Below are 24,682 nucleotides of genomic sequence, written 5' to 3' on the forward strand. Positions count from 1 at the left end.
TGTTTTTGGTTTAAATGGCACAGAAATTTCTCTTTAAAGTTCAAAATAGGGCAATCCCTAAAATGTTCTAGCATACTTGTTAGGAAAACGCAAAATATCAGCTCAAGAAATCATCATCTCAGCAATTTGGCCGCTTTGGGAGTTCCCTATGGTGTCACCAGCTTTAACTGACAAGCCCGCAGACGTCTCTGTGACGGTCAGCCGACGCCAAGACTGGCCAGATAATTTTAAGCTACCGTGTCTTTTTAAACTACTTTGAATCAGCAACCATGGTTATCGTTTCAGATTTATTCCATTTTGTTATGTATTTTCACTGAAGTCCAAAATTTTTTGCCATTAGTGAAGTTTAGGATTTTGCCATACTGTCATGCGCAAATTACCATAATTCTGGCGTAAATCCACGTCCCGGCAATAAATTGCACTTGTCGGACTATATTTCCAGTCTGAACAGCTATAATGAATTTAAACTGAAAATTTAATTGAAACGATTCGGAAAGAACTTTGCCCTTCGGGACAGTGGTTCTCTACAGGGGACAAATACTGGTATTGCCAATCCTTTGGCTTGGGGTAAGAGTCAACGGTGTGACTCTCCAAGCAGGGTCCTACTGCAAGTTTATGCATATAATTATAAGGCCTTGATTTAGGACTTAATTAAATCAGTTTGATTGCATTTAACCAAGGGTTTGATTAAAAACATATGAAGAAATTGGATCAACCAGAAAAGGCGACAGAAGTAATACATCTCAAAGCGATTAGAGAATATACGCCCAAAGAGCACGGAATACTGGAGAGAAAAGAAACTAAACTATGTCTCGGAGGAAAAAACCAACACCATCTTGCGTTAACCACCAAAACCATAAAGCTTATTATAAAATACTGTAATTGTATTGATTTATTTTTTTACCTGTACACTCTCTTTTATTTAGTTGCCTAAGTAAGGAGCAAAGTGGTCTGTCCATATTTTTTCTTTTTTTTCTTTTCACCAAGGCACTTCGCATGGAAGGAGTTGTCATAAAAACTTCTGAGGGGGCTCAGTCAATTGGAAAGTTAGAAGTTCTTGTGTCCGTTTTAAAAGTGAAAATTTACTGGAGGGGGGGCAATCAGCCCCTTATTCCCCTAAAGACTAAATGTGTATATCTCAAGAATAGCTTAGGGTATGAAGTTGGAACTTTCATGAAATGATGACGGGCATGATCAATTGACCAAAAGGCAATATGTGTACGCTACTACTCACAGTTTATATAATTATCCAGTATGATCATTCCCTATCTCACCCATTATAAAAACCCGGACCGGGGTGCGAGTGCTCCGGAGAACGTTTTTGCAGATATAAACATAAGCGGCATCAGATCTTTTCACGGGTATACAAGTCGGACGCGAAACAATCGGAAATAAGTGGAAACCCGCTATTACGAATAATGCACTTTGTAACCATTTCTCATTGATAGACACAAACGCACTGATCCATAAGTGAAGAAATAAGTGGGAGGAGCTTTTTGTTCGCACCGAGAACGAAGACCAGAAATGATCTGCGATAAACTTACTGGATAATTCTATAAACTGTGCTACTACTACTACAACTACCTTTTTTATTTTGAAAATAACTAGGATTAAGGGTATTAAAGTGAAAATTATAGGAAATAACGAGGGGATGTTGAACCAAATGCAAAGACATTATGAGCATGTAGTTTGTCAGAAGGATGCATCAGCAATATATCAGGAACGGCTTAGAGTATTAAGTTGAAACTTTCAGGGTATGTTAAGTGGGATGTTGAACTAACCAAATGACAGTTTGTACATGCTACTACTAATTCTACTGCAATTCAACTCCTTCTACTTAGGATAAGGGTATTAATGAGGAACTTTCAGGAAACTTTGAGGGGGGATGTCGAGTTAAATCCGAATATACTGTGCATATCCAGGTTGTCAAAAGGGCGTATCAGGAATATCCCAGGAATAAATTAAGTTATTAAGTTGAAACTTCTAGGGCATGTTAAGGGGGATGTTTAACAAACCAAAAGGCACTAGCAGCATACTACTACTACAACTGGTGCTATTACTACTACCACTACTACTTCTGAAGCTATGTATATTAAGATAAAACTTTCAGGGAATGTTGAACTCAATTGAAACACGCTATGTAGATGCAGGTTATCAAAAGGGCGTAACAACTATATCCCAGGAGCAGCTTAGAGTATTAAACTGAAATTTTCAATGCATATTGAGTGGGATGATGAACCAACCAAAAGGTACTATATGCGTACTACTTCAACTACATCTACAAATACTACTACTACAACTAAGGCTAAGGGTATTAAGGTGAAATTTTAAGAAAAGGTAAAGGGCGGTGTTGAATTAAATCACAACACACTACGTCTATACAGGCTGTCAAAAAGGCGTAATGGCAATATCTCAGGAACAACTTAGAGTATTAAGTTGAAACTTTCAGGGCATGTCGAGGGAGACGTTGGAATAATACAAACTGTGTACTACTGCTACCAGTATTATACCGCTATTACCAAAGCTAATGGTATTAACTTGAAACTTTCAGGGATTGTTGAGGGGGAATGTGGACAATCAAAATACACTATGTGCATGCATGTTATCAAAAGGGTGTATTAGCAATATCTCAGAAACAGCTAAGAGTATTAAGTTCAAACTTTTACTTTTGGATTTTACTTTGAATGCAAACATTAATTGTCTAGACTCAGGTAAGGGTTTTTTCTACTTCTGATTGATAACTGGTGTCTGGTTTTTAATTTCTAGTGATAATTGTTTTCTACACTGGGTAAGTGGTGCCAAGGCCGTATCCAGGATTTTTTTTCGGACGGGGTTTTACTAAAAAAAATTCGGAGGGGGGGGGGATGTTTACACAAAAAACACTCAAAAAACGCATACAAAATTTGTTTATATCCATTTTTGTTATGTTTTTACGAGTCAGAAAAACATTTCGGGGGGGGGGGGGTTCAAATCCCCCATCTAGGTACGGCCTTGAGTGGTGCTAGTAGTTTCAATTCCTATTACGACATTTAGGATCACCAAATACCTCTTTATTAGTTTTATACTACCCTTTTCAAAGTGGTGGTCCCTGTGCCACTTTGCCGGAGTGACTATCGTCCCACCAGAAATAGCAAACTACCGCCACGCATGGTGTACGAAGCCTGATGTGTATGATTTCTTAAAGTTTGAAACCCCTGGCTTTTTACTCACACCACTCAAAAATAAACCCTACTAAAGGAAATCCAGAACCATGCATAAGCCCCCAGTTGCACAAAAGATGCAAAACAAATAATAAAGACCTACAAACCTCAAAAGTATTGTTGCCGTCTCAGGAACACGGTATACCTGGAGAAAAAATGAATAGGAAAAAGTAATCCGAAATTCGGATGGATCTTAAAATATTCAAAAAATAGACAAATACAGCTGTGATATTAAACCAAAAAAAATATCAACACTGCAAATGGATAAAAGGAAGAACATTAATCAAAGTTAAAAAAAGAAAAAAACTTGAATGGGGACAAAAACTGCAACCATGAAGGCTAAAGGGGCAAAACTTGTCAAAACTGTACTTTTCAAATAAACCTGCTGTTTCCAGGAAGTATAGAATATATTTTCGAATTTGGAATTTTCTGAATCTTTCTGATGAAGCATATGAAAATTATCAACATGGAGGAAGGAATTCATTGACAAATAATGATAAAACAGGACAGTGAATTTCACATTAGATCGCAGAATTAGTAACGACTGTTTGTACCAACAATAAGAAAGTTTTGTCCCTTTTCTTGCCTTTTGTCAGGCTTCGTTTTGGGAATCAAGTATTTTTTTTTCTATTTTGTACGTCTGCACTTGGCTTCCCTGAGCCTAAGAGCATAAGGATCCTAAGAGCCTGAACACCATGGTTCCAAAATTTTCTGCATAAACTTTCAAAGTACAAACCTAGCCAAAACTTTTCTTTTCAAAAAAAACTAGGGTTTCCAGGTAGGATAGAATATGCTTTTAAATTATAGATTTTCTTTATTTTTCGCATGAAACATTTAAAAGGTATTCAGGTGAAGAAGAACTCTAAGGGTGGGAAGAAATGTCTGAATCAAATTCCTCTGTGGAACACCAATTAACGAAATGATATTACAAAAACAAGAGGAAAAAAACAAATAAATAAACCCCCGCAAACAAAGAACAAATAAACACCACGGATAAATACTTATTCAATTTTAATTGTCAAGGTATTTTTCTTATATCATCTATTAAAATTTTTTTTAGTTTACTTCTTAAATAAATCATAGGCATATAGGATCTAATCTTCCCTTATATTATAGCCTACTTTTTAAAACATGAAAGTAAATATACATGATCGACAACGGCAAAGCCAGGATTTGTGTTTGAAGAGGGAAGGGGAGTATTTTTTTGGGGGGGAGGGGGTACAAAAAATTCACAAAACGCATCCTAAATGTGTTTATATGCATTTTTGTTACTTTTTACGAGTCGGAAAAATATTTCAGGGGGTAGGGGGAAGGTTCAAACCTGGTATCCCCACCCCCTTGGATACGACCAAGCTGAAATGATTTTCTTGATCTCTCATAGCATTCAATAGTAACATTATATGTAGATAACTCTTAGCAATATTGGATTGGCACAATATTGACATTATTTGCGACATCTATTGGTAAATAATCCCGCTCTCTGGATTAATGACTAAAGACCATTCAAGACTAAGTAAACTCTACTTAGTAGAGTACATAGTTTCCCTGAGGAGCAACACATTTCGGAACAGTGGTTTTACAAAGCAATGATATATGACGTAAGTCCTTATTCATTAATACTAATTATATTTCATATAATCATAAGATATTATTGGACTATAACTTAAGACCATTGTAGACTAAGTAGACTCTATTTAGTAGAGTAAATAGTTTCCCTGAGGAGCCCCACTTTTCAGAACTGTATCTTTGCAAAGCGATGGTATATGACGTGAGTCCTTATTCGTTAACACTATTTATGTTTCATACAATCATAAGATATTACTGGCGCTACCTTTAGACTATATACAGCGAATGATATAAGCAATTAGTTCAACCCAAACTGTTCGTTTCATATACTACATGTAAAGTGGATCAGTATAAACCAATTAAGGGAAGAAGGTGCAAATTAACCTGAGAGCCTCACAAATCTTTGGGACTTCATACATTTTTCACACATAATTCGTGGCTTTTTCTAAATAATGTATATGTCACCACAGCTGCCTTTAAAAAGAATCCATTAATAGTAACGTACTAACAACAAGAAGTTGGAGGTTGCACACACACCATGAACCCCTCTGCAAACACCGGTGCATAGTTGTCACCATATAGTAGATTTCTTTTCATGTTGTCTGAAAAGACTTATGCGAGCCAGGAAAAAGCAACCTATGAAATAATCTTAAAAAGGGAAGTAGAACTTCTCGATTAGTCCATTGAATACTTGTTCTTCCAAATAAGAGTTGGAATTAGCCCACTTTGTTTTCCAAAAATTAAAAAATCAGTGTTGATTTTATACTTATATTACTAATATATTTAACGCGATTGTATAAATAAAAACAGCATATACAAATTTTTGAAATAGAAGTTTATCTATCTGAGCCTTTCAAAAGCCAAAGTGATCAAACCCACTTTTCACGCTTTTTCTACTTAGATTCAAGTCTTCCCATGGTGGTTGGCGCATAAGGCGACCACGGTGTCACTCAACAACAAGCTCTACAACAATTTAGATAAAAGATCTTAAAGGACTGACATTGACAGTGCAGTAGCCTTATCGACATAAAGTCCAAGTATCACTCCCTGCTGTCCATGTCTTCTGATCCTGGGAGGGACCAGACATCACACATTAGGGAGTAGACAGCCTTCACTCATCCTCACCACCAACGCCATTGACGGTTTTTAGTTCACCAAAAACATGTGGCCGTATCTTAGACAGCAAATTCACAAATCGTTTTTCTAAAATTATTCCACCAATCTTCCACATTGTCAAATTTTAAACTCTCAACTTTAGTAAACGACTGTTTCTGGAAAGTTTCTCTCAAATTCTCATCCTGGAGTCTACCAACATCATAATTTCCCGGGAGGTAATTACCCTTCCGAAATTTCAGCCTTGAATTAACCCTAGACATTACTAGATGGCCATTTTTACTTTTAATATCAATAACAGCACCCCTATATACCCTAGTATCTTGTATTGCTCCTGCCAGTCTTCGGTTTACTATAACATAATCAATAAGGTTTGCTGTCTTACCATCACGTGAATACCATATATACCCTACTATCTTGTATTGATCCTGCCAGTCTTCGGTTTACTATAACATAATCAATAAGGTTTGCTGTCTTACCATCATGTGAATACAATGTTAATGGGAATACAATGGGCCATTTTATGGCCAAGCATCATATTGGTTATAACTAGATTTTTATACCTACAAAACTTGAAAAGTCTGTAGCCATTACTATTTTCTTTTCCTACACCAAATTTACCTAGGCTAGGATACCATCTATCCCTATTTCTACCGACCTGGGCGTCAAAATCTCCTAATAAAAACATCATATTTCTACCTAGGACCCTGTCTATTTGCTCTTGTAACTGTAAGTAAAATTCATCTGAGTCACTAGTATCGCCGTCAGTCGGTGCTATAGGGGCATATACTACTATAACTGGTACCCTGAATTCTTTTAGCCATAAAATTAACAATTAGTATTCTATTATTAATACCTTCCCAGCCTAAACAAGATTTGGCAGCATCTTTATTCATCATGAGCCCTACTCCCTGTCATGTACCCCATCATTCCTGCCTGAGTAAAGAAATTCTATATCACCTATTTTCATGCTTCCTACCCCAGGGATACGAGTTTCTGAAACTCATAATAAGTCGAGTTCGAATTGTCTGAATTTGTCAGTCAAAATGTCGATATGACAGCCATTTTTTAACGTCGTAACTTTCCAAGTTCTAGTGTTTGTGTTCTTTAAATCATTGAAATTATTTTGGCCTCAGGAAAAACAATGATCCCGGATACCAGAGCAGGGCGGGGATCCAATATCGTCTGAAGTCTACACCGCAGCGTTTAAACCGGCTTAGAACCGGACAGCAAGAAGTCCCTGGGATCTCAATGTGAATGGAAGCTTTGTGCAATCCTGGGCCCATCTTGATCAAAACAAGGTTTTCAGCACTTGGCGATGCTCTTCTATCAACAAGAGTCGAAATCCTGCACAGTCTCAAATCTATTACCTCCGACTCATTATATATTCACGCCTACAAATATTATGCTACTACGGGGAGGCAGCCCATAGCAGATAAATATATATATATATATATATATATATATATATATATAATATATATATATATATATATATATATATATATATATATATATATATATATATATATATATATATATATATATATATATATATATATATATATATATATATATATATATTAAAACGGATACGAAAAGAGGAGGGGGGGGGGGCAAAACAAGCAAACAAGCGCAAGAACCTGGGCAGTACTATCATCCAAAAAAAGGGAGAATCTAGTGGGATATTTTATTATTTTTTATGTAATGAAGGGAACAAAAGTTTTTTTTTCATATCTGGAAGTAATGCAGCGAGGGGGGGGGGGCAAAATAGGGATGGGCTCAGTAATAGCTCGAGGCACCCGTAATCTGGATGGGGAGTGACGTTTGGGGAAAATACTTGCCATCCGAGGGTTTGTTATTACATTTTTTTTCAAATTGTATGCACAGCGAAACCCTCCTGTGCTCAAGGGTTTCCAAACTAGCTTTTCTTAGGAAAGTATGGCACCTTGCCTTCTTTGAAAATTATTCGCAGGGCTCTTATTTGGATTGATTCATTTTTTGTTCCGATTCTTCGCGAGAGATACCAGGGTGTCAAACTGAACAAGCATATTCGACATTAGCTCTATGGATATCTTTAACACGGATTTCCCACTTTAAATTTGAAGAATGTGTAAAGTGTCAAATCGCATTTGAAGGTACCTGGTAGCAAAAGGTTGTCAAATGAAATTTCCTTAGAATTAGCAACATAAAATTTACTCTAGACAGTTAAGAAGTTTTGGAAAAAGTTTCAAAACCAAATTTGCAAATTCGCTAGTTTCTTAGAGCAAACGACAATTTGAATACGATGCACTTCACTTTTCGCTTTAAACAAATGAGCCAAAATAATTGGTTTCACATTACGAAATCATTATCGAGCTTCTCAGAGGAAGGAAATATATATTGCACATTAATTGCTTCATCTTACATGACCATAATATGGTGCAATTCTTGCAGATTTCAGCTTGCACATCCAGATATGACGATGCAAAGTATTTATCGATTCAGCTCTTTATTGTTACTGAATCTAGAAGTCCGCCCAGGTCAAACCTTGAGGTAGGAAGGAGGTTGAGAAATTTTTTACTGGAGGGGAGACCTGGGGCTTCTAGAAGAAGTTTTTTTTTTCACTTGCATTTTCACTTGCTTTCCCACAAATTTTCTAGGGGTTCTTTGAACTGACTTCAGGCACAAACGAGTCCTATCACGATAAAATTAAGATTGTACCCGTAGGCAAACACAAAGAGAACTTAAGACATCCCCTGAGGGTGTCGCAAGGGCGGTCTAACACAACAAGTAACATGAACAATGTCTATTTTAACGTCTTTTTTCAAGGATTGGTCCTCATATTTTTTCCAGTAGAAAGATAATACCCCACCCCTCTGAGTAGAGACAATGTACGTATCACTCAAATCAAGACAAAACGATGATAATTTTCCGCTCAATCATTCTTTCATTTTAACCATGCTAGAATTTTTTCTACTAAAGGCTGGTTGGGCTGAGAAGCTTAGTTTGTTGGTAAAATTTCCTGGTAGCAAACTGCTTTGACTCGATTTTGACTTCGAGAGAATCGAAACCCAGGGTTTTATAATTTTGTTGATACCAATATGTGATCCTGACTTCAACTAGGTACAACTTGCCCACCAGTCAACTTGAATTTACTTTATGAAGCTAATGTTCTGAAACGGGAAATTTTAGGGCTTCGACACCCTTGCCCAGGGGGATGCAGGAAAGTATGCAGCTAAAATTGTGAAATTGTAAAATTGCGAAATTGTGGGCAATACACAAAAAAGTATTGCCCCCCTTAAAATTTTTGAAATTAATAAAAATGCAATTAGATTACAATGAGAATAATAAAAGGAAATTAAGACTAACAAATGAGTGTATGATACGATCAAACAGTGGTAACGAACTGTAATGTGGTAAATGAATATGTGAATGTGAATGTGAATGTGAATATGTGGTAACGAACTGTAAGTAAGGAGGAACTCGGTCCAATTTTAAGCGAAACTCTAAAAACTGGACCCATTCAAAAGAATGGACTTTTATGCAGATTCCAAATATACAACATTCCGTAAGTTTAATGTTACCCATTACAACCTACGAACCTGGGAAAACTTGCCTGACTTTATAAAAAGGGGAGATATACCTAAAAAGGAATTTTAATGAAAATCATACCATCAATTTCAGCATTTCAGATAACCCTACTGTAGAAGCTCCTATCTATAAAAATGTGGAATTTTGAATTTTTTGTCAGAAGAAAGATGACAAATGCGGGTTTATTTGCTTTTTTTCCCCAGGGGTGATCATATCGAGCCAATTATCCTAGAAGATCGGGAGGGGGCTTGTTCGAACAGAAACAAAAGTTCTAGTATCCTTTTTGCGTGAACAAAAGATTGGAGGGACTAGCCCCCTTCCACACCCCATTTTCCCAAAAGACATCAGATCAAAATTTTGAGACAGCCATTTGGTTCAGCATAGTTGAAAGGTCTAATAACAAAGCTTTTGGAAATAACACGGCCGCCAGAATCCCTGGGCTGTAACTTGCCCAATTTGCCCATTGTTCACATATATTATTTATTATTACGAAATACATGGAATTTTCTGATGGAATTTCCTGCGAGGGAAAATTTTCCTTCGAGAGTAAAATTTGTGTAAGGGAATTTTCTCGAGGAAATTTTACACGGGGAGAGGAATGGGGATTTCCTGGCGAGATTTGAAAAATGATCAGAAATTAAATATAAACAAACAGTTTTTTCAACTGCAAGCAAGCAACAACATTGAAACTTAAAACGAACTGAAATTATTCAGTATATGAGAGGGGGGCTGTCCCTTCCTCAACCTTCACTCTACGCAAAAGTTTTAAAGTTCTTAAAAATACAACTCTTTTCAATTCAATGGGCATTGTGTTGTGTTTAAGAAGTCTTTCTTAAAATATTCTAACAAAAAGTTCAACTTCGGCATAAAAAGCGAAGATTGAGGAAGGGAATAATTACTCATATACGAGTAAAAAATTCCCACGAAGGGAATAAATACCCCTTCTCATTTACGGAATAATTTCTGTTCATTTTAAGTTTTAATGTTGATCCTTAATTTCAGTTGAAAAGTCTTTATTTTACTTTAATTTCTGGCCGTTTTTCAAATCGTGCCAGGAAATCATCTTCCCCACCCCCCGTGTAAAATCCCCCTCACGGAAGATTCTCCCCGTAGAAAATCCCCCACCACAAAAAATACCCTACAAAACATTTCCGTATATTTCCCAACAACAAATACTATACGTGAACAATGGGCATATAGCGTGCCTTACATCCCTTTCCCCAGGAACTATGGGGGGTTATGTCATCTCCAAAGTCATAATTATAAGACATTTACACTATGTTGAATGAAAACGCTATTTCAAAATTTAGATCAGATGTCTTTGTAGAAAAATGGAAGTGGGAGGGGGGCTAATTGTCCTCCAATCTTTTGGTCACTTAAAAATGACCCCACAACTTCTTATTTCCGATCAAATAAGCCATTTCCCAATCTTCTAGGATTACTGGCTCGATACGATCACCCCTGGGGAAAACAACAATAAACACGCATCCATCCGCGATGATTGAAGGGGGGCCCGGCCTCCAAATTTTTTGCTCCTCCTTCCTAGATTTTGAAAAAAGAAGATGGATTATCATTGCGAAATGTTTTTTAGGAGTTTTTATTGAAAAAAAAAACAAAAAAAACAACGAGATTACGCTCCCTAAATTTTGAAAAATATGTTTTTCCCCCTCGGTTATTGTGAATTAACGCCATTGCACTAAATCTATAGACTGGCAAAACATAATGTGTTCAACAACTTGTGGTAGAGCTCTAAGGTCTCTGTTTATTCCTCACAAATCAACAAAAACAGTAAAAATCGTCATTAGAATTAATCTGTCAATAAGGAAGACAAAAATGTTATTTTTCCCAATGACATTTGCAGCCATAGAATTGACCCCCCCATGGTTTTACTGTTTATTTGTTTATTTGATTAATTCAACATAACAAAAACAACCCCCATAACAACCCCCCCATGGTACAAATGAGAGTATACATATATTTAAAAGGAAACTTAAAAAAAAGAAGAGAGAAACTCCAACAGGGGGCACACACGTGTGAAAACAAGAAAAACGAACATTACTATTAAGAAGATCTAGCATAATGAAAGACTATTCAACGGATAATCTACGACCAAAACGAATCGAATTCTAAATCTGGTTACTAAGGGGTCCTTTTTTTCGCGGATTAAAAAAAAAAAAAAATAACGCCTAGATATGTATGTGTTTCCCGTTTGAATTGGAATACATAGAAGCTATTTACAAAATATAAAAGACAGTGAACGAATTGTTCCGTCCAGAAGCGTGTTTTAAATTCGGCCGAGTTTTCTTTATCAAAACTGGAGAGAACTCCATAGAACTTCACCAGCTTCTCCTCCAGTTGCATTGATAGTGAGCAATCAGTTTGCAGGAATTGATGAGCCGCATGTGAGTCCAGGGTACTTAAGTGACGTAAAAGTAGAGATAGTCACAGAGCAAATCTGGATCCTAAAGTCTGGAGGCTGACAACGAACGGAAGCTAGAAATAATGTTTTTGGAAGAAGCAGCTGAGATAGGGTAGTACCAAGTAAACTAGCATAAAGACTGTCAACAATGATCTGTAGCGGCTCTAAATCATCCAACAGAAGGATCATCCCCGTACATCGGCGCCCTTAAGGAGGGGGGAGGGGCAGGGGGCGCCCGCCCCCCCTGGCTGAATGATGATGCCTGTTTTTTTTATTTTTGTTTTGAGATTTCTATTATATAGCATTAAAAGTGCGAAATAGACGAGGTTAGCCCCCCCTGGAATTCAGCTTATGGGCGCCCCGTAAGATTGAGGTTTGACGGCCCAACTAGTGGAGGTGGCACTTCACATACGGCCGAAGAGATTGCATTGTTAAAAATTGAAGGATATCATTTTGAATCTTGTTTTATTCCGCACAAAGAAACCGGATTACTATGGAGACTTTCAGCCGTATACGAATAGATACCTCCTGGCGCGACTCCCAGCGGAATGATTGGTATCATGCTCTAATTCAATAGTGTTTAGTACTTTTGTATATCTGGGTCATAACGATACTTAGTGCAGTAATTTTTAAATTTGTTTATAATTCATGTTTTATTTTTATTGTTATATGTCGCTATTATGACCATAGTTAGGGCAGCAATTGGTTTTTATTCATGAGTTTTTGTTTTTTCTTTCTTTTTCCTCTACTTCGACTTAATTTTGTGAATTGACGCCATCGGCCAAACCTCTTAGGAACAAAAGCAAATCCTTTTTTTCTTTTTTTAAGTTAAGTTTTTTATTTCTGGAGTGCCTCAAAAGATTGGTCGAGGTACTTCCCGAAATATCTACTTGAATTACGCTACCACGGGTGATTCCACATACATAAGAGATTTATTCACTTTTTTCGAACTTTTCTGGAATCGACACAAGAACTACACAAGTTTTCCAACACGAATTTACAAATGAATTTCTCACTGAAAAAAGGATCCCAAAATTTTCGGCGGGTCTCCAAAAGGAATAAACCTATAGCAAAGTTTCGTCGGAATCTGAGACCAAAGCTCTGATTTTTCTAGATTTTATAAGCAATGACCCATAATAATAATAATAATTTTATTATAAGCCAAAAAAACAGGCCATACAGAACAGTATTCTTAATTACACTCCACAAGAAAAATAACAAAAATAACATATGAGATAGTACTAAATTTATTATGCTCACAACATATTCAGTAGATAAACAATTTGTAACTGATAATATTATAATAATTTGTATGTAATTAAACTATCAATAGTAGCATTGACCAGATAATCTTTTTTGCGAAAACGAGTCCAACAAGTACAAGACATCTACAGTAATTCAAAAAACATTATGGGAGGAGGAAGAAAGAGAGGGCATGATGGTCGTTACTTTTTCCCAATGTTTGGAAGTATGGATGAGAGCGTGGGTAATATGATGCATGAGTGTGTAGTTGAACGAATTAGAGATGGAATATATGCATGGTCGTCGTTTGGGGGTGGCAAGGGGGGGGGGCAGTTGCCCCCCCCAAAAAAAAAAAATTGGAAAAAGCTTTTATATAGCCCATACCCCTTGGCTCTCTGGATGTGGAACTTTTTTGTCCCCTCAATAAAAATGCTGGATGAGATGGCTGAGATGGCTCAGCCATCTCATCTCATTGATGAGAGATGGCTGGTGAAAGTAATAAGGGATGAATGTTTTAAATGTATTAAAACAATTATGTAATATACTCCAATTATAGTAAATGTATTAAAAATTAGGACGATTTCTCAGGTTGGCAATAGATCACAGAAGTAGACTTTTGCAATTTGCGTTTATCTTCGTTTGTGTTATGTAATATTTATTTTATTTTTGTAATGACAATTATTTAAAAGTGAATTTTTTTGTTTTGTATTGCCATGGCCCTAGGGCTTTTAGCGCAATAAAACTTAACTACTTATTATGCCGGGTAAATCGAATTTTGCAGAAGGAGAAAAGCTGATCAATGTGTTTTCTGTTGTTTTTTTTTTTTTTAATTAATGATGCTATTATTAATAAGGTAATTAATAATTAACTATTAATTATTATTAATAGAGTTTCTTATTATTAACCGTGATGTCAATTCTCGGAGGAGGGGGACTTTTTAAATCTAGGGGGGGGGGCAATTTTGTTATTTTTCCAATTTTTCAATAACGTACCAAAAAGCTATTTTTCAATTAGAATACAGCAAACAAGTGGGAGGAGCGAATTCTAGGGGGGAGGGCAAAAAATTATTGGGGGGTTAACGTTCCCCAAATTATGCCATTGAGGACAAAAACTTAAATCATTAGTTTCATATCTCCCAATAACCCGAGCCCGAATTACGACATTACCTGGACTTTTGCTTTGGGTAAACCTGCCTAAAATCAGAACTTTCTTTATGTTCGCATTTTTTTCGCCTATAATATAAAGCCTTTTGAATTGTGGCAGATGAAGGCACGGTATAACGTTTTCATTTATAATACATTTAGTTTTGGCCACTGCGCACTTACCAGCTGCCAGGAAGGTTAATTGAAGTACATGTATTGATAGATAACTTTGTATGGCATTTTCGCTAAAAAAAATCGAAAATACCCCCCCCCCCCAAGACTTTGAAAAATACCTTTTTTGAATCTATATGAAGAAATAAGATTTTTATTATCTAACACTTGGATATCAACTCTAATATTTTATTCCAATAATAAATTAATCATTGACACAAGTAACATAGAGGAGGATTGACTTATCCTCCAGGCTAGGTTTTAAAAAAAATAATTTTTTTCGAAATTCGGTATACAAAAAGAGAATATACTGTATAAGAACTAAAAAATATGGTCTAACAAAGAAAAAAGAAGAAGAAAACATACAAGAACAGTGGTAAAAAATGGTACTAAATAATCATATATATATATATATATATATATATATATATATATATATATATATATATATATATATATATATATATATATATATATATATATATATATATATATATATATATATATATATATATATATATATATATATATATATATATATATATATATATATATATATATATGTATATATATACATATATGTATATATATGTATATATGTATATATGTATATATGTATATGTATATATATATGTATATATATGTATATATGTATATATGTATATGTATATATATATATATATATATATATATATATATATATATATATATATATATATATATATATATATATATATATATATATATATATATATATATATATATTAACAATCTAAAATATATAATCTAGATCAGGTAATCTGAGTATAATATCCAATCTAGCAATTGCTGATAACATATCATCTAGCAATTGAGGATGATTATTTTTGCTTGGGGGAGGGGGGGAGGTTATACAAAAAAAAATAAAAATGCATCACAACTTTGTTTATATTCAGTGTTTTACTTTTATACGAGTCAGACAAACATTTCGATGGGTTCAACCCCCCTACCACCCTCCCTTGGATACGGTCTTGCTAGCTCATTATGTATTTTCTCTAAGACACATAATCTTAGCCCAGACTGTAAAATTTGAATATTTTGGAGTTTCGGAGTATTGTTAAAAAATAAAAAATCGTAGCAGAAGTCCCAGTAACAGATAGACCAATGCATATTTTAAAAAAAAGTTTTAAAGTTGTTGAATAAATTAAAAAAAATAATAAAGATTTTGGCAAAAAGGTAGGTAAAAATACAATCTCAGCTCAGGCAGAACTAGAATCTGAAGAAAATTCGTTTCATTTATTAAGGACCAAATTTTTTCGAAATACTTTCATCCAGTTACTACTACAGATAAAATACGATGTCAAATAAGACAGGACAATCCTACCTTCCATCCTAGATTCTCAAAAAAGGTACATAATCGGGTTTGACCAGTAGTCTTGCCTCCACAGGGACCTAAAAATAGGGAAAACTCACAATTAAGCAAGGTCTTGCTCTGAGTACGTTTTCCCTGTAACGTTGGTTATTGAAATGCAGGTTTTAAAATTTGAATGCACACAAAAAAAAAAAAACCCAAATTAAAAAAAAAAAAAATTGAAATACTTTTCTTAAAAAGATTAGATTACAAAAAGAGTTTGAATAAAAAAAAAACTGTGAAGCAAAATAGCTGAGAATCGACAACAAAAAGAAGCAAAAATAAATAGGAAGTGCTGACAAGAAAAAAAAACTGTTACTTTTCTAGACAATAAAAAGTAAATCCAAAAATTTAGAAGCATCTAAATTAGAATTTAGAAATATTCAAAGCAAAAATAGGAAACAACAAGAAGATGAAATAACGCTTGCATCCTACCACTACACAAACAGCAAAGGTTAAACATATCAAAGTTGAATCTAAAACTAGGTTCCCCAAGCTCCCTTTTCCTGCCAAAATTTTAGACTATCATTTTAAACTAAAACAAGTAGAAACCACAATGTTCAATGAACAAAATCTTGTAACGCGGACAAATTATCTTCAACAATGATGGCGTTACCCCCTGGGGCTTATGAATAAATAAATATATGAATAAATAAATATCCAATCTAGTATACAAAAACGCGAGATTTTTTTTGTCAGCGTTATGGCCGTTATTTGTCAGTAGCATAAAAAAGGGAGAGAGGGGAAAGAGGCGGAAACCCCTCTTATCAACCCCTTATTAGTACAAAACATTTTTGATGGTTTGCAAACATGGAGTTCAATTTACACCAATCATTTAGGGCATTCAGATCCTCTTGAATAAGGGTGACAACTACTGGGGAGGTAACACTTTTATACAGTTTTATATTGTGTGCAAACAGTTTGACAATAGAGTGACAACATACTTCAGGCAAATTGTTGACAAACAAACAAAATAACACTGGGCCTGAAAAACTGCCCTGTGGCACACCACTCAAAATTGGACTCTCACTTGAAAATGCACTACCAACTATAACTTGCTCGGAACAGCCTGATAAATAAGGGGTTTCAATAAGAGGCTCAAAGCCCCTCAAAGGATAGTGTCATTCTCACTTTACTGGAAATTCGATGGATTGCCTGAATCCAAAGTGTTGTATTGAAAATTGTTATTCCTTATCATTTGTGGGTAAGAAAATTGATAGATTGATAGATTGATAAGGAAAATTGAATTGATAAGGAAAATTGTAAGCAAAATTGAAAATTGATAGATTGATAGGTCTTTTTTCCGAAATCAAACCTAAATGAATTATCACAATCGTTTTATGCCAATAAACTTTACAACAAACAACTGAGGTTGCATCACCCCTAAAACCTCCAAAACGCTAGGGGGTTTACTGGCTAAAGTAAAGGGGGTTCATTTGTTCTTTACTGGCAGCTAAATAAGAATCCTAATTTGAAAGCTTGATTTAGCCAAAAGATTTTCTACATATTTAAAAGGGGAACTCTAGACAAAAAAAAATTTATAAATTTACTTATAATTAAAAAAATTAATCAAGAGATGAAATTAATTATATAAAAGATAACACTTAATTATTGAAAAAATTAATTAAGAACATATTTGACTAAAAAAAATTGGTTAAAAAAAAACACCAAGAAATTTGGACCGAACTTTTATTTTTTCAGCATGAAAAATTTAGTTTTCAGTAAGGCAAAAATAACGCTAGCCTTATTGGAGGTTTTAAGGGTCCCAATACCATCATTTTTTCTAGGTAGTTTATGATTGTTTCAAGTTTGATTTAATATTCTTATCTACAGTTTGTCTTAGACTTCATTTCTTATGTATGGTAATTTCTAGACAACTTAGGTTGGAGGTCTAGCACACGATGACATTAAATGAAAATATTTACAGGAGATATATCACTTATTTACTAGTTCAGTGATACTCCGTTCACTACTATTTTCATTTTGACCTGTTTTGTCTGTTCAACGCCAAATCTTTATTTTGTTGAAGTTGTGGCTTTACGTATTTACGTAGTGGATCTGACATGATTATTAAAGTAACGTGTGCTATTTTACGAGTTAAGCTTAGCCTATTCTTTTAAAAAAAAAATGAAATACTCAAAAAAAGTTTTTTTTAATATCCTAAAAAAAAACATTGAACGTAAAAATACGAAACAGTAAAGATTTATTCCTAAGTAGGCTACATTAAAAAAATAAGCGCAGATGTACCATTCTGAGACTAGTCTGAAATCCATCTCTAACCACCACCCAATTGGAAAATTCCCCTATTTTTGTGTTTTTGGGAGCCTTTGGGAGCTTTAACATGCTCATGCAATACACCATGATTAATCTGTTATATTTCCTCCAGCCATAGATAGAATACAGGGTGACTTGAAGAGACCCCAAATCAAGCGGAAAACTATAAATTTTTTTCAACAATATTCTCAAATACAAGGAACGTATAAAGCACAACCGTGCTCAAGTGATAGACCATATACGCTTTATTATTTTATTATAAATTAATTAAGAAAAAACTTTCCGAAAATAAGTTTTTCAAAGAAAAGTAAAGGCCATTTTAAACTTAAGCTCAGGAGATACAAATACCTGTTAAAGTTCAAACTCAAAACGACCAGAAATTACTATTAAAGAATAAATGAAACCCAAAACGAACAGAAATTAAATAAACAATCATAGCAAAAAACATACTACAATTAATAATATAAATAAGTAAATAGATCTTAAAGCAAGTAATGCTTAGATTGCATATGAAAATCTAGCTTAAAACGAAAACAAAAATTTCGCTATTAAAGTGTAAATAAAACTTAAAACGAAAAGAAATTAAATAACAATCAATACGAACAAACATACAATATATATTTACGTAAATGAATAAATATATCTTAAAACAAGTGAAACTTAAATTGAATATGCAAATCAATTTTAAATCGAATAAAAATAACTACAAACAAGAGCTTGGGTATCGCCTCACTGCAGAAGCCTAAAACCTACTGCGTCATTGGCGCCTTACTGAAAACCATATAAGTCTTGAACAGTCTTGGAAAGTATAAACAAAATCAAATTGAATATTATATATATAATGATATTAATTGTTGAAATATCCATCAGTTCAAGTTTTTTTTTCACTGTAATTTTTATTTTCATGTTCAATGCTGTAACTGGAAAAGAATAAATTTGTAATATACGAGTAATTCGTTTTCAGTGAAGCGCCAGTGACGCAGAAGTATTAAGGTTTTTATAGTTAAAGAAGGGGGCAGTATCCAAATTTTGTTTGTAGTGAAACTATATTTGTCTTGACCAATCTTGCAAAGGACTAATAAATTAAACTGAATGTTTTATGTTTAATGATATTAATTGCTGAAAGCTCATCAGTTCAAAATTTTACTGTAATTTTTATATTTATCTGCAATACTAAGTACAAAAGAAAACATTTGTAATATAATTCGTTTTCAGTCTTTTTTTTTCGTCTTAAGCTTGATTTTCATATTCAATCTAAGCATTACTCGCTTTAAGATCTGTTTATTCATTTATATTATTACTTGTTGTGTGTTTTTTGCTATGATTGTTTATTTCATTTCTGTTCGTTTTGGGTTTCATTTATTCTTTAATAGCAATTTCTGATCGTTTTGAGTTTGAATTTTAACAGGTATTTGTATCTCCTGAGCTTAAGTTTAAAATGGCCTTTAATTTTCTTTGAAAAACTTATTTTTCGGATTTTTTTTTAAATTAATTTTTGTTCGTTATTGATTATAAAACGTTTCAAGTTTTTATGGCAGGGGCGGGGGGGTTGCTTACTGTCCAATCATTGTTGACTTTAAAAAACGGATCTAGAACTTTCAATTGAAATCGAATGAGGTTTTTTTCAAAGTCTATACGATTACCTCTTTGATAAAAACCTGATATATGAACAATAGACAGCTTGCGTAACTTGTGAACAGCGATTGACAACAATGAATGGATTGAAAAAATAGCAAGTTTAATTAACGCAATCTTGCGTTTATTAAATAAATTACATTACTATAGACTACGTTAGGGGGGAGGGCACCCCCTCGCCCACCCCCTGGATCTGCCACTGCCTTACACTCTTTGTTTCTTTCCTTGTTAGGGAGGAGAGCAGATGCCTTATATGTGTCTATTAGGTGTCTAATAATACCAAAACATTCTAACTCTCATTGGGCATTCAGGTATAAACAGAATTAGTTCAAAGGAAGGGGTGGGGGAAAAGGGCGTGGTTATTTGCCCTTCGATAAATTTTGACTCATAAGAGCTGGACTAGAACTTCCAGTTTCCAATCAAATGAGCCCTCTCCGAAGTTTATTCGAGAATCCCTTCCTGCCCCCGGGTCCTGGGGGTTTTGTCGACGGCAGAGTTTTTTTTACTTAACCTTTCAACTATTTTTAACCAAAATGGTATTTTTAACCCTTGCATATAAAGCAGCTCTGAAGGGAAAGTAATAAAAAATATTGAATCTATATAAGGTTTATTCATTTATTTATGTTTGCACCGGTTATATTTATGTTTATAAAACAGTTAGTCTCTATTTCTGTTCGTTTAGGGTTTGTTTATTCTTTAACAGTAATTTATGGTACTTTTTAGATTAAACTATAATATGCATTAACTTCTGTTGATCCTGAGTTCATTATGTCTCTTTACTTTTCTTAAAAAACTTTTTTTTGTGTAAAGTTTTTTTTAATTAATAATAATAAAACATGGAAACTTTATGGCCTTTGCTATAGACAGTTTAAATACATGCCTCTGAAAAATCAAACCTGATTTTTTCACGCAACAATGAATGGATCGAAATAATAGCTTCTAAAAGCAGTAGCTAGGTTTTTCCATTTGTTAATACAGAAAGAACAGTTGTTGGCCCTGTTTTTACTGATCTTATTGCAAAACTAAAAACAATGCAACATTGAAATCTTATTGCCTTTATGGCAATAAGAAAATCCTTTAATATGGAGGCAAAATCTACAAACAGAAAAAATTCTTTTAGTATCTAGAAAGAATTATAACCTATCCTCCAATTTGCGCTGCAAATGGGAGGATATTAGGGGGTCAGGTTTAATGCTAAGGAATGATTGGGTGGGGCTGGATCCACACAACAAAATGAGGAGCTTTTAGAAAAAGACCCAATGAAAAATTTAAGACCTTATGGCCTTTATAACCTTTGGTTTTCTATTGTCTAAAACTTAGTAATGGAAAAAAAATAATTAAAAAACAAACTAAAATAACTTTAAATAAGAGATAACCATTAACAAGCAGTAGATAGAGCTATCCTCCCATTTGCGCAACAAATGAGAGGAGGGGGTCGGGTTTAGTGCAAAGGGGTGGGCGGACGGGACTGGCTGTGCAAAACCTTCTAGTTGGTGGTCCTGTTTTCACTGATCTTATTGCACAACTAAAAAAAAAAAAAAACATCGAAATCTTATTGCCCTCATGACCTTCAGTTCCCTATTGTCTAAAACTTAGTAACATAAGAAAATTAATCTAAAAAACTAAAATAACTTTACACAAGAGATAACCATTCACAAGCAGTATATAGAGCAATCCTCCCATTTGCGCCACAAATGCGAGGATATTAGGGGGTTGGACAGACCTATCCTCCCATTTGCAGTGGAAATGGGAGGATATCAGGGCGTCGGGTTTAATGCTAAGGGGTGGGCGGGCAGGTCTGGCTGTACACAACAAAATGAGGAGTTTGTAGAAAAAGACCAAACAAAACATTAAAGCCTTATGGTCTTTTTGACATTTTGTTTTGGATTGTCTAAAACCTAGTAACAGAAAAAAATTAATTAAAAGAAACTAAAATAACTTTGCAAAAGAGATAACAATTAACAAGCAGTATATAAGGCTATCCTCACATTTGCGCTACAAATGGGAGGATATTAGGGTGTCGGGTTTAATCCTAAAGGATGGGCGGACGGGGCTGGCTGTGCACAACCTTCCCGTTGGTGGCCCTGTTTTCACTAATCTTAGTGCACAACTGAAAACAATAAAACACCAAAACCTTAGTGCCTTTATGACCTTTAGTTTTCTATTGTCTAAAACTTAGTAACATAAGAAATTAATTTAAAAAACTGAATTTATTTATTAATTTACATTAATATCTATAGTATGTTTGTTTGCATTGATTGTTTGTACCCTAGGGCATAACTTACAACGCCTACCCCCGGACCCTGGTGGGCTGTGTTGACACCGGAGTTTTTTGTTATCAGAACTTGAGCTATTTTAACAAAATTTCTATCTCAAAATTTTTATCTGATACGTTTAGGGCGTGGAGGAGGGGGGGGGGTAGTTGCCCTCCAATCTCTTTTGACTCTTAAAAAGTGAACGAAAACTTTCAATGTCCAATCAAATGAGCCCTCTCTAAAGTTTATACGAGCATCCCTTCCATAAAAAATGATATGAAAGATTCGGAGAATTCTTAAATTACAATCCTTGTCCTGAGGGTTGGGGGAGAGCTGTCATTCTCAAAGACCTAATCTCCATAATTTAAAACTACGTTGAATAAAATGGCTATCTCAAAATTTTGATTGGATGTCTTTGGGGAAAATGTGGGCGTGAGAGGGGGTTAGTTGGCCTCAAATCACTTTCGACTATTAAAAAGGGCACTAGCCCTTTAAATTTCCAATCGAAAGAGCCTTTTTTGAAGTTTCTACGACACCGTCTTCTATAAGAACCTTATATGCACCCAGAGTATAACATAAAACCCTTGCCTTGAGGGTTGTGGGGGAGTGTCCTCCTCAAAAACATATTTTCTATCTGAAAATCAACTACGCTGAACAAAATGGCTATCTAAAAATTTTGATTTGATGTTTTTGGGGGAATGCTGGACGTGGGGGGGGACTAATTGCCATCCAATACCTTTCAACTATTAAAAAGGGAACTAGCCCTTTGAATTTCCAATCGAAAGAGTTTGAAGTTTCTACGACAACGTCTTCTACAAAAACCTTATATGGCCCCACGGCATAACTTAAAACCCTTGTCCTGAGGGTTGTGGGGGAGTCTCCTCCTTAAAAACATTTTCTATCTGGATATCAACTACGCTGAACAAAAGGGCTAACTCAAAATTTGTATTGGATGTGTTGGGGGGAAGGTTGGGCGTGGGGGGGGGCTATGTGCCCTCCAATTACTTTTGGCTATTCAAAAGGTCACTAGCCCTTCGAATTTCTAATCTAATGAGCCTTTTTTGAATTTTCTACGACAACGCCTTCTATAAAAAACTTATAAGCCCCCAGGGCATAACTTCAATATGAGTGCCAAGCACCAAGTTGAAAGTTTTAGAAATTAGGTCTTTCAGGATGCTAATCCCCTCAGAGCCCTCAGGGCAAAATTGTAAGTTATGCCCTGGGGACATATAAGGTGTTTTATAGAAAGCGTTGTCGTAAAAACTTCAAAAAGGGCTCCTTCAATTGGAAATTGAAAGGGCTAGAGCCCTTTTTAATAGAAGACTGTCAGACCCACCATTTCCTCAAACACATCCAATCAAAGTTTTGAGATAACCATTTTGTTCAACGTAGTTTAAAGCTCTGGAAATTAGGTCTTTGAGGATGACAATCCCCCACAACCCTTAAGGCAATGGTTTTAATTTATGCCCTGGGGGCATACACGTTTTTTTTTATAGAAAACGTTGTCATAGAATCTTCAAAAAAGGCTCATTTGAATGGAAATTGAAAGGGCTAGTGCCCTTTTTAATAGTCAAAAGTGATTGGAGGGCAACTAACCCCCTTCTCACGCCCATCATTTTCCCGAACACATTTAATAAAAATTTTAAGATAATAATTTTATTCAACGTAGTTGAAAGATCCGGAAATTATGTCTTTGAGGAGGACAAACCCCCAAGAGCCCCCAGAAAAAAGGTTGTAAGTTATGCCCTGGGGGCATATAAGGTTTTTATTGAAAGCGTTGTCGTAGAAGCTTCAAAAAGGGCTCATTCAATGGGGAATTGAGAGGGCTAGTGTCCTTATTAATAGTCAAAAGCGACTGGAGGGCGAATGCCACCCTTCACGCCCATCATTCCCCCAAACACTTCAGATCAACATTTTGATATGGCCATTTTCTTGAACGTGATTGAAGGGTCCGGAAATTATATTTTTGAGTATGATAATACCCCGTCCCCCCCCCGGCCCTCAGGGCTAAGGTTGTAAGTTATACCATGGGGCATATAAGTTTTTTTTTATAGAAAACTTTGTCGTAGAAACTTCAAAAAGAGCTCATTCAATAGTTAATTGAGACGGCTAGTGCCCTTATTAATAGTCAAAAGCGATCAGAGGGCTAATGCCCCCCCACACCCATCATTTCCCCAAAACAATTTCGATCAACATTTTAGTATAGCCATTTTGTTGAACGCAGTTGAAGGGTCCGGAAATTATGTTTTGAGTATGACACCCCCCCCCCAGCCGTCAGGGCAAAGGTTGTAAGTTATGCCCTGGGGGCATATAATGTTTTTGTATAAATCGTTTTCATAAAAACTTAAAAAAGGTCACATTTGATTGGAAATTGAGACAGCTATTGCCCTGTTTAATAGTCGAAAGTAATCGGAGGGCCAATCACCTCCCTCCCATGCCCATCAATTCCCAGAACATTTTTGATCAACATTTTGATATGACCATTTTGTTCAACGTAGTTGAAAGATGTGTAAATTATGTCTCTGAGAATGACAACCCTCCTCCCATAGCCCTCAGGACAAGGGTCCTAAGTAATGCCCTTGGGGAATATAAGGTTTTTATAGAAATTTTTGTCGTAGAAGCTTTAAAAAGGGCTCATTCAATCGGACACTGAGAGGACTTATGCCTTTTTTATTAGTTGAAAGTGATCAGAGGGCAAATGC

General features: G+C 35.1%; 1 protein-coding gene across 4 annotated transcripts in view; it reads right to left on the reverse strand.

Moving 5' to 3' along the window:
* The window catches only part of Ttd14 (TRPL translocation defect 14), a 106,144-nt gene that overhangs the window by 66,070 nt on the left and 15,392 nt on the right, over positions 1–24,682 (reverse strand). For 3 of the 4 annotated variants that reach the window (XM_089087195.1, XM_089087198.1, XM_089087194.1), the window contains exons 3-4: positions 15,790–15,857; positions 3,308–3,345 (exon numbers count right to left, since the gene is read on the reverse strand). In XM_089087195.1, coding sequence (XP_088943321.1) covers positions 3,308–3,345; positions 15,790–15,857 — 106 coding nt within the window. The remainder of the gene's footprint in view (positions 1–3,307; positions 3,346–15,789; positions 15,858–24,682) is intronic. The other variant, XM_089087197.1, reaches the window with a different exon arrangement.

The sequence above is a fragment of the Artemia sp. Qi Xiang Cuo genome, chromosome 3 (assembly GCF_049724085.1).
Source record: "Artemia sp. Qi Xiang Cuo chromosome 3, ASM4972408v1, whole genome shotgun sequence".
Lineage (NCBI taxonomy): Eukaryota > Metazoa > Arthropoda > Branchiopoda > Anostraca > Artemiidae > Artemia > Artemia sp. Qi Xiang Cuo.